This window comes from Hydra vulgaris, chromosome 01 (genome assembly GCF_038396675.1).
Source record: "Hydra vulgaris chromosome 01, alternate assembly HydraT2T_AEP".
NCBI lineage: Eukaryota > Metazoa > Cnidaria > Hydrozoa > Anthoathecata > Hydridae > Hydra > Hydra vulgaris.
The window spans coordinates 1,995,722-2,007,846 of record NC_088920.1 but is presented as its reverse complement, the minus strand read 5'-3'; the positions used below and the strand labels follow the sequence as shown (position 1 = coordinate 2,007,846).

Below are 12,125 nucleotides of genomic sequence, written 5' to 3'. Positions count from 1 at the left end.
AAAAACTTTGCAAAATAAACCAATGTTCTTGACGTGGAGAAAGTTTGTGATGCTCAGATTTTTGCAAAAGTGAAAAAATACGAAAGAGAATTTAAATAAAAACACTGACTTATAAATATGACTTTTTTAAATATAATTTTTAAAACTCTTTTCCTGGTATTTTTATTTTTAATTTTTTTAATAAAAAAATTTTTAAAATGTAAAAATACAAAATTTTTGACGTCGTGTGATTTTTTTTATTTAACTAATATCAGCTAGTTTAAAAATTAAAGGAGTGGGGAGGGGGAGTAGGGGGAGGGCGCTTAGAATGGAAATGCTTTCTCTCTTATAACTACTTACAATGATTTAATATTGTTTTCAATAAAATTTTCGCATATGCAAAATACCGCTCCCTGACTTTATCCTTTGTGTTTCCCCGACAAATATTTAGCCATGAAGTTAAAGCAGTAAACATTTTGTTTTTACAACAAAATATTTATATTTTAGTCTTAAGAAATATTAGAAGTTAAACACCAAATATGTGCAACGAAACTTTATTTCTAGCCACATTTAGAAATACTTGCATACGGCCTATTATTCTGGAAATTTTTTTTTTTAATAGTTTGAATTATTTTATTATATTTTTTATTTGGTTTTAAGTGAAAGAATTTAAATTATTCTTTTTAATTAAATTATTATACCTTAAAATGACGGTTTAATACTGATATTTAGCAGAGAGAGAGAATAAAAAATAATTTGTAAAAGAACTTAAAACCAGTAAGAAACATTATATCAGAGGTCGTCCATAAAGTAAGTACGCCAAAACTTTTGAAATTTGACCCACTCCACCCCCTATTGCCATGCGTACTTTTAAGTTCCCACCCCCATAAAAAGTACTTACGTTTTTCAAATACCGTCCCCCCTTTTTTTTTTAATAAATTTTTTTTTTCCAATAAAAAAGTTTATTAAATAAAAAAAGGTGGAGGAGGTACCTTAGATGCTTTATACGACCCCAAATCCCTTTGTTTGCGCGATTTCAAAACGTCTTCAAGTATATATACAAATATTAATTTTAATAAAGTTTAATTACATTATATAAATGTGTGTGCATGGCCTTGAGGTTAATGTGTAGGACATCGACGGCGAAGACCGGAGTTCAATTCCTGGATATTCCGGGTTGTACTTTTTTTTTGTTTTAATAACGAATTAAATAAAGATAGATTATACTTAAGACGGACGTTTTTATCAGGCATCCTTCTTTAGTAAGTCCGTTAAAAACAAGTCTTACGCGAAATCAGTAATATTGAAAACAAAGACCAAAACCCAGTGCCGAGGGAAGACTACCCATACCTCTTAACTTGAGTTAGTGGTGGTGTGTGTTTGTGTGTGTGTGTGTGTGGGGGGGGGGACAGCAATTTTTGTTACTTTTTGCTAATTTAATAAGCTTTTTAATTTAGCAAAACCTAGCGGTAAATTTGGAAGATTTTTTGAGACCTTAATGACACGTTTCTTTGAGGGGAACTCTGACCGATTAAGGGGCTATCCCCCCTTAAAATTTCAATATTTTCAACAAAAAAAATTGTTTTTAACTGCTTTTACCTGTGTATGATTATGAAAATTGTTTTAAAAGTAGCAAATTAACCTATAACTATCTTAATTTGTCTATTTAAATAAACTATTTTTACGTGATGTCCCTAGCAAAGCCATAGCAACGCACTAGTTTAACTGTATACATCCTATATTTTACCTTTATGTAACCCAAATGTGTGTTATAATTGTCATGTACAAGCTTGAACAGCTTCTTTAAGAATTTCTCTAGAACTTTTGTTAAGGTTGCTACATCAAGTACGACAATTTAAATCAGTTATAGTGTTATTTTATCAGCTTAGTTTTAATAGTGAAAATGGGAAAAGATTGTCGAGTGAAGCAACGTACACAAACTCACCGTAAAAGGAAAAGATTTATGGGAAATCATAATAAATCTGTGAACATTGATAGTGTTTCTGATAATGTTAGTATTGAGTTGCCAACAATTAATTTTAATGCTGCTAACAGCACTTGTGTTTTGGAACAAAATAATGAAAACTCACTTAATTTGTCAGCTTCGTCTCAAAAAGTTGAAGACTTAGTAGATACACTTGTTTTGAAACCTTGTATATCTGGTTATCGTATCATTGATGTTGTTGTTTTAGTTTCTGTTTTAAATTCTTTTCTGTGTCCAGAATGTGGTACTCTCATTAGGTGAGAGATACAATAAACGACATGGTTTATCTTCCTTGTTATATCTTAAGTGTCAAAAAGAAGATTGCAACTATCTTCATCAGTTCTACACCTCTATCAATGATAATAATAAAAAAGGATTTGATAATAATAAGCGAATAATTTATTGCATGCGACTATTGGGCCATGGATATGCAGGCATAAAAAAGTTTTGCACTTTTATGAATTTACCTAAGCCTTTGACCAAAAACAACTTTAAAAATCTACTGAAAATAATTGCAACAGCTGTTAAAACTGTAGCAGAACAAACAATGATAACTGCTGCAAGTAAATTGCAAAAAACATCTTTGGCACCAACTGATATTTGTGTATCTTGCGATGGTACATTGCACAAACGAAGATAATCATTGCTGAATATCCTCGTTTGAGTCTTTTCTGTTATTTCTACTGTTAGTGGCAAAGTGTTAGATGTTGAAGTCATGTTTAGATATTGTATAGGTTGTAGTTTTAATCAAGACCTTCAAAAGTCTAATCCAAATGCTTATGCAAAATGGAGAAATTCCCATGTTTGTATGTATAATTATCAAGGTTCTGCTGGTGGTATGGAGCCAGAAGGAGCAAAACGTGTTTTTCAGCGTTCTATTGATAATCGCCAGTTAAGATATATTCAATACTTAGGTGATGGAGACAGTAAAAGTTACATATACGTTAAAAATACATACCCTGATATAGAAATTGAAAAGCTGGAATGCGTTTGACATTATCAAAAGAGAGTTGGAACACGGCTGCGGAATTTAAAGAAAAGAGAAAAAGGCCTTGGTGGTAAAGGACGTCGTACAAATGCGACAATTGATCGCTTACAAAATTTTGTTGGAGTTGCAATCAGACAAAATGCAGGTAACCTAAAGGAAATGAAGGCAGGAGTGTTTGCATCGCTATTTCATGCGGCTTCATCGAAAAATAATAGCTTACATTTTCCACACTGCCCTACTGGTTCAGACAGCTGGTGCATTACGATGCTGATAAATTAAATAAAACAACAACATATAAGCTAGGACCGGGTTTACCAATGGACGTTATTACGAAAGTGAGATATATATTTGAAGAGTTAAGCGAAGACAAAAATTTTTGCACGGCAAAACACAAAATACTAATGAATCGTTTAATAGAATGATTTGGGTATACCAAAACAAACATTTGTCTCGCTTACCCAATTAGAAAAAGGCGTATATGATGCTCTTGCTTACTTTGATATTGGAGCAAAAGCATCATTTGATATTTTTAAAGAACTGAACATGGAACCAGGCTTTCATATGATTGCAGGATGCAAAGTATTTAATAATGAAAGAAAAAGAAATGCTGAATATCGAATAAACCCTGATAATAAGTCAAGACAGCAATTTTGAGTGCCAAAAAATTGAAAAAAAAAAGACAAAAAAATTGAAAAAGATAATGACTTGTCTGTACCTGGTGGATTTTGAAAATTTGGATTATTTTTTTCACCTATTTTACGAATAAAATATTACTGTATATAAAGTTTTTACTTTAATCGAGTTTCTCTCAGAATAGCAATTTGTGGACGCCGGCCAATATATTTTGAGAACCGTATGATATTTTTTTTATGAAATTTTTATGAAGTGTTAAAAAATTTGACCTCAAAATTCGGTCGTCCTGTTGTGGTGGTGAGAAAAAGTTATAAAAAATCTATTCAATTTTTGGTCATTTTAGGGATATTTTGTGGTTAACGTGGCAACAATACGGATTTTCAAAAAAAAAGTTATTGCATTTTTATAAATTTAATATAAGCATGTTACCAATAATCATTTTTTGTAAAAATGGTTAGATTTAAAATCAGAGGGGGTACCCCTTTAACAACAGTGCTGCTAAACCTGCTTTTTATCAACTAAAAAAATAGATTGCCTGAAATATGCTCTACTCAGGGCCAACATTTAAGGTGTAGGATGTGCCCTTGCCCGTACGTGAGGGCAATATGTAGTAAAATTTTCAACGTTACTATATAAAACAAAATTTAAATTTATCGACAGATTTTACATCTTATATTGTAAATTTTGTAATAAACAAAAGTTATGACCCTGCAAAGTTTACACCCTCCTCATTTTAGAGGTCGGAAAATTTGCATGGTCATAACTTTTGTAATTTACAATATTTTTCTACAAATATTAAAATCTGTCGATAAATTTAAGTAGCAAAGTTGAAAATTTTACTACATTAGTGCCTTCACATATGGGTAGGGACAAGCCTTTTAGAGCTCTTTGTTTCCAGGCCTCCGCGATCCCAGTTTTTTGCAAGACCTCCTCATTTGGCATCGGTAAAAACATACTTAAGTTTGGAGTTTGCAAGGTGTGAAAGTATCCTATGTAGAACATCAAAAAAAATCCTGAGGGCGTTTGCGCATGTGTGCGTAGAGAGAAACTACACCCTCTACTCCTTATACCATGCATCCTTTTATGTTGGCAAACTAGAATCTTTAGTCAAAATTTTAACTTTTTATTGATTAGCTGGTTAATTGTGATAAATTAGAAAATCGAGGTACGTACTTCTAAATTGAACACCTCCCCCTATACGCTTTTTGACGACCTCCCCCCTTCCACCCTATGAGCGTACGTGCTTATTGGACGACCCCTTTGAACTATTTGTTGGTCGTAAAAAAAAAGGTTTAATTAAATTTTAAATAAACTTTTTACATAAAAAAATGAAAACTATTTAAAAATATATATATTAACTTAAAATATTTGTTTTAATATTTATTGAAATTTTATATTTTATAAAATTTTGATCGATTAAATAAAATTTAGAGACGGTTTAAAACTAAGTAAAAACGTGAGATAAAACATGAAATTTCGAACTGAAAAGCTTCGACGAAAAATTCTACTTAAACCATCGAATTTTTTTATTTTCTTGACGACGCATATCCCTTAAATAAACAATGGCGAAAACCTTGAAAAACTATTTTTTATGAACATTAATTCGTGTAAAAAGTGTATAAAAAGTGCAAAATAAATATATAAATAATTTTTATATTTATTATAAAATTAAATTTTTTCAAAATTTAACCAAATCAAAAAATTATGACTTTATCTGAAATATGGTACGATACTATTTGAAAAGAAATTATATCAAAATTAAAAAAATATATATATTTAATTTGCATATTTAGTAAAAATTCTTAAACATAATAAAAAACAAAAGTATACATAAAATATTTAACAAATATTTATAAACAATATTATTTAAAAAATTATATATTAATAACATAATAACTAAAAACTGAGAATATAATATAAATATAATATAAAATAAAAATATAACAAAAAAAAAACAATAAATTATGTACCGTAAATAATAAATAATAAATTAGGTACCGTAATTTAAAAAGTATAATATTATTAATAATAATAACAATAAAAAATAATTATAACAATAAAAAAATTATAAAAATTTATATACCATAATAATAGTTATATTTAATAAATTAATAATTTATTAATTTATATTATAATTATAATATTAATTTATTTGAAAACGAATTATTTTATGATATTTTATTAATAAAAATTTAAACTTTTAAATAATAAATCTAATAAATTAGTAAAATTAATTTGTATATTTAAAAACATATTTATTATAAATTATTACATTAAATATTTCATTATTTATTTATAATTATTGTTTTTTTTTAATATATTTAAAATATTAAATATTTTATCGTGTTGTAAAGCTTTTTAAATTCATCGAGGTTACGAAAAACTTTTCCACGGTACTCGATACTAAACTTCTTGACATTCGAACAACGAATCCATTCATAAATTTCTTTAATAAAATCAATGTCGTTGTGAAGTGAAAGATATAATTCTTCACAAAGATTAATCCACGGAAGAAAATTCTCTTCAAAATCTTTTTTTATAATTAAATAACCTGAGATCCATATCTCCAACCTTTTAATCTTATCTTTCGGTTTCCATCCTTCAAAATTAATTGGACACCAAAAGTAGACTTTGCGAACATTAGTTGAACATTGTATTAAAAGTTTTTTTTCTTCATCACTTAAAATATTTTTATCAACACTTAACTGCTCTACCGTAACTTTCTGCTCCGACCATAACTTTCTTCCAGATTTTAAGTAATGATTTATGAAATAATTTTCGCAAGAAGTTAAGTAAGAAGTTTTTCCATCGTCAATCGAAATCCACCATTGTTCATCAACAATTGATTTTATTTCATCAGTAAATGATGATTGACTTTCATAAAAACATTCAACGAATAAATCATGGTAATCGTTTCGATATTCACTTTTTCTTAGACGATCTAAAGTAAAATTAAATATTAATTATAAAAATAAACAAATAAATTATTAAAATAATAATCAAAATTATATACATTATAATATTCTACATATTCATACACATAATTTTATTAATTTTTATGAATTTAATGATTGAATAAAAAAATCATATATATTTTTTATTTTTATTAAATAGATTATTTTTTACATAATAATATTATATACACAAATAAATATTAAATTAAAATGATATATAAAAATATTAAAATAGTGAAACTTTTAAATAAAATAATTCTTTAAAAAAAATTAAAAATATTAAAACTCTTTAACAAAATATATAAGTGTAGAATAAAGTGCAGAAAAAAAAGTTAGGAAAAATATTTCGCACCTTAATTCACATAACTAACCCGTTGAAAATATCCGCATTTTCGCATTTTATCTGTCTTCCAAATGATATATTTTTATAAATTTTATAAGATAAAATATAATATGTGATACAAAATGCGTTTCTTGATTTATACTGAGCGATTAAAGTCTAAACAGAAATACGCAAGACTTATGAAAAAAGGCTGTCATGGTGATATACAAAGAAATTAGAAAGATTCATAATAAAGAGACATTTACACATCTTAGCCAACATTATTTCATCATTAAAGCATAGCTACGAAATGTAATATATATAATATATTAAAACAAGCAACAAACATACCTTAGATAAACCGATAACCAATTAAATTTAAAATTTACCATAAAATCGCATCAAATGACATATTGTTTTAAAAAGTAAAAAATAAATCCATGTAACAAACATTTTAACGTAAACAAGAAAATAATTTCTCATTCACAACTGTTTCATAAAAACAATATTTCTCTGAAACTTTTTGCAAAAGAAATATTCAACTTAGACGAAATGTCGACTTACATTAAAAACAGTACCATATTGAACAAATGTTGTAAACATATAGAACGAAAAAGAAACGATTAAAAACAGTCGGTTGAAAATGCAATTGAATAATACCTCAGTATGTTATAAAAGTAGTATGACATAGATACGTACATACATTTATCATAATGTACTAGTTTTTGGCATAGAAAAGTATGGCAAACATTTTTTAAAGTAAAAAATTTGTAAAAACAATGTTTTCCACGCGACGATAACATTTTTTTTGCAGTGTAGAGTTTTTGTGGCGAGATGATGTGTTAACTTAAGAATTTTTTAAGGTTTATAAATATGCATTTTTTTTTTTGCACCACTAACGTTTTGAAGGCAGGTTGATTTCTTTTTCAACAGATTTATTTAATTTTTTACATCTATTTTCAATGTACCCTTTAATTGAAAAATTTACTCTTTCATACTCAATTATCGTATTTCCAAGAGGAAACTCATATTATATTTCCATACGTTAAAAAAAAAAAAAAACAAATTAACGAATACAAAACTTCAATTTCGTTAAAACGTTATTTTCAAGTTGTAATATTCTTATAAAGAATTTTCATACCCAAATGGAGATGAAACAATATAAAATCGTTCGTTTTTATAAAATATTTCACCATTTTCATATTAATTTAAAACTCTTTCCATTAACATATAACGATTAAATATATAAACAGTTTGAAAATTATAAACACGTATCTATATGCTATTTTATATTAAAAAGAATAAGCTTATAGATAGAAATCAAAATATTATAAAAAATGTTACATTAAATTGAAAGGTTTATATATTTTAGCAACTTAATCTTGTATATTTATAATATAATTTAACTAATATATCCACAACAAAAGAATACTTATTATCATCAATTCTATACAAAAGACAGTCGTCGTAAGTTATTGTTTTAGAAATATATAAATTTACTTTTAAAACAAAAAACTTTTTTAATAAAAACAAATAAATGAATATAAAACTGAAGAATTTACTTACAAGTATATATTACTATATATAAATTACTTACGAATTTTAGGAAGTTTTGTTACCCGTGTATGTTTTAATAAACGATGGTGACGCTATGAATTCGTAAAACTTTTTTAAGAAAAAAAAAAACGTTAGGTTGTATATACATAAAACTCGACGATCGAACTTTAAAAAGATCTCTTCACATATTCGAAAAAATTTTGAATCAACCGTTTAGTTTTATAGAATGATATCGTAACTATGGCAACCGTTTTTATGAAATATATAGTCTAATAAATGTCGAAAATGTCAATAATGTACCTCCAAACTGCTTAGAGTTGATAAAACATACATTAATTAAACATACATAAGTTAACTGAACCAAATCTAATCTAATTATGCCTTTCCAGGTCTCACGAAGATTTTTTATATTTTCTGAAATGAATTTTTTGAAATGTATTTTACTCAGTTTTATTACATTAATTATGGTATATTTATTTACTCAGTTTTATTACATTAATTATGGTATATTTATAGCGTTTAAAGTAGTTAGTTTAATTATATTTGAAATGAAAGTATTTGAGGCTTCACCATAAGGTCTAAACCTTATGGTTATATATAATACGAAATTATATAATTTATTATTCGACATATCAAGCTTTTAACGTTATCTAAATAACGTTAAAAGCTTGATATGTCGAATAATAAATTATATAATTTCGTTGGAGAACATAAACTATTAATTTAATTGATGTGAAATAAATAATAAATTATATATTTTCGTTGGAGAACATAAACTAATAATTTTATTGATGTGAAATAAATAAAATAAAAAATTAAAAAATAGATTTGGTTACTGTTATTTTATATGTAAAATACTTGTATTTATTGTTTTCTTGATGTTTCCTATTGAAATCAGTTTTAAACCGTAACCGTTTTTTTAATAATATGCTTAAATAATCTTTGAACAAATATGAAATATTTACAATAACTAAAAATTCCATCACAACTGCTACTTTAAATAAGAGGCGCATTTATCAAATTGACATAAACTTCGGGTGACTATTTTAAAAAGCTAATTATATAATAAAAAAATTGAAAAAAATTTTCTGAATTCTTTGAAAAGAAGTGTAACATTTATATAATATTAATTTAATATGTTAATCATCATGTTCGAACATATCTTTTTGAACGTCAAAACCTGCTACAGTTTTTACGCAATTTCCGCAATAGTTTTTTAGGTGTGTCAAACAATTAGGTGGATGGCATTATGCCTTGTTAATCGTTTATTTTGTGAATGTCTGGCATCTTTTTCTTTTATTTTCATTTCTTATGTTATCTTGGGATTGTTCTAAAACGGTGTAAAATATCACTGAATTCTTTTGGTAACCCTAATTTTTTGAACTTCTTGAAATAAGTTTAAGACATCACTAATTCATGAGAATATCTCTTTAAGAAAACATTTCTCTAACAAAAGGTTGAGAAAATATAGTATTTTGTTAGACTAATAGATTTTTAGACTAAATTTTGTTTGACTAATAAATTCCGCTATATCTTTTGAACTTTCAAGATTAAATAATCTCACACTGTCATCCATTTTAAAGGCAAATAGGAGGAATTACTAATATATTAAAAAAAAAAAATGAACAAAAAAAATATTTAAAAATATAAATAAATATGTTTTAATTATATGTACAAAAGCATAGGCGAAGAAAGAATTTTTAGGTGTTCGAGATAGGTAACTTCCAGACATGGAGCAAACTCCAAACATTTATATGTTTATACTTATGTCAAATAATGAGGGTTTGCAAAAAATTGCGATGATTGGAGGCTGGGAACAAAAAAGCCCCAAAATTTTCGCCCTCCCTGCCCCAAACGTGAAAGCAACAAGTTGATAAAGTATTTTTTGTACTACTCTTAACTAGACTTATATTCATCTATAAATTTTAGATTTCATTTTAAAATGTTTTAGCGTTCAAAAATTATGACCATATAAAGTTTAAACCCCCCTCAATTTGGGGGGGTTGCAAATTTTTTATGGTAATAATTTTTAAACGCTAATAGATAATACTATGAAACTTAAAATTTATCGATGAATATAAGTCTAGTAAGAATAGTACAAAAAATACTTCATGAACTTGTTACTCTCACGTTTGGGGCAGGGGGGCGAAAATTTTGCCAATGTACATTATTGCACCACAGGCAATGTAGATTAGAAACTTAAATAAAAACCGTGATTTCGCCTAAATCTTATCTATTCTTGTGAAAATAAATTTGAAATAATTTTTACAAAACTATATTACAAAAAAAAAAAAAAATTCAGATGGTGTTAACCTGAATACTTGTAGTCTACTTGCATAATTACCCAGTAAACGCATAAACATCTTTTAAACGTCAAAAGAACGTTAAGACAAAACTTCAGATTTGGTCGATTATCCGTTTAGAACAAAATCCAGATTAACGTTAAGAGAAAACATCCATAAAACATCGATATTCAAACGTATTTTAGACGACTATTATAGGATTATTATTCGGAATCTTGAAATTTATAAACAAGATATAATTATAAAAGTGATGAAATTTATAAATAAGATATAATTAAAAAAATGAAATTTTTAAATGAGATATAGTTATAAAAGACCTGGTCTTATTTTTTATATTTTTTATAACTATTATAATATGTTTATAAACTTTTATACTATACTACTTATAGTTTACTTTTATATTGTAAAACTTTATATAAAGTTATAAACTTTTTCCTATAGTGAGGATTTAGAGAAAAAATGTTCGTGCTCGTTTATGCTTAATAATTAAAAAAAAAAATGATCAAGCCTTTTGCAGTAGAAATTTTGTAGTAACAATTACTATCAAATATTTTTTAAATCTAATCTCAGCAGAAAATAAGTTTAATTTAAGATTAAGTCAAAGATTACTAATTAAATTAATAAACTCATAAACATATTTTGGATCACTGTTTTCTCAGGTTTAAGCATCATCAAAAACCTTCGTCTACCGCTTGATTGTCATACCCCTGTTTTTGTGCAACATCATCTTCCATGTTCGTATTTTGATCGTCTGATTTCGTGACCTGATTTGTAACCGCAAAAAACTAGGGTGAAATAGTTAGCATTTTAGATGTACATTCATAAATCAAAATTGGAATTATACAGAACAACTTTATATATAGAGGATTTTCGAAATGGAAGTTTCCAAAATTTCCTGTACCATCCTTGTTTATTTTTGACAAAAATTAGTAACGTCGCGACATAACATATGCAATGGTTTTTACCAGCTCAGCTCCACCAATTTTCTCTAGCAATGTAATGTAACTAAATTAGGCTAAAATGTATTTAAAATAAAAAAATAAATATTTAATTATTAAACTTCTTGATTATTACAAAGATGAATACCTACTGTTACACAACCATACTCGCTTTTACAAAATGAATTTTAACTGCTTATAAAACTTATGAAAAAAGTTCTTGCAGCAGGACTTTCATAATAAGAGACCAGCAACTCATTTTTTTTAACAGTGTCAATGTCGCCATCAATAATTTCTAAAACATCGGAGTCCATTGATATGTTGGCATTTAGTACAAAAGATTGTTGCGATAAGAGCTTTTTAACTTCCATGAATTAAAATGGTGCAATCGACATTCGTTTATTATTTATTTATAAATCGTTTTGCTTTCAGTTGTTGTAAGGAAGTTAATCTTAAAAACGTTAATC

The 12,125-nt window shown here is 26.6% G+C and overlaps 1 protein-coding gene across 3 annotated transcripts; it reads right to left on the bottom strand.

The window, feature by feature from the left end:
• Positions 1 to 5,809: 5,809 nt before the first annotated feature.
• Positions 5,810 to 10,955, bottom strand: LOC136075009 (uncharacterized). 3 transcript variants are annotated; one of them, XR_010635636.1, is made up of 2 exons: positions 8,458 to 8,992; positions 5,810 to 6,525 (listed from the first exon to the last, which is right to left on the bottom strand). XR_010635636.1 is itself a non-coding variant. In XM_065787202.1 (2 exons), the coding sequence occupies exons 1-2, from the start codon at positions 10,753 to 10,755 to the stop codon at positions 5,906 to 5,908; spliced, it is 645 nt and encodes a 214-aa protein (XP_065643274.1). In that variant the 5' UTR covers positions 10,756 to 10,955; the 3' UTR covers positions 5,810 to 5,905. The 3 variants fall into 3 exon arrangements, 1 of the variants encoding a protein (XP_065643274.1); XR_010635635.1 differs by lacking the exon at positions 8,458 to 8,992 and adding an exon at positions 6,891 to 8,434; XM_065787202.1 differs by lacking the exon at positions 8,458 to 8,992 and adding an exon at positions 10,731 to 10,955.
• Between the last annotated feature and the right edge of the window lie 1,170 nt (positions 10,956 to 12,125).

Coding starts and splice junctions, on each gene's coding strand:
- LOC136075009 (XM_065787202.1), bottom strand. CDS start 10,755: ATGCAAGTAGACTACAAGTATTCAG. Junction 6,526..10,730: donor AGTAGACTACAAGTATTCAG/GTTAACACCATC, acceptor ATTTTACTTTAG/ATCGTCTAAGAAAAAGTGAA.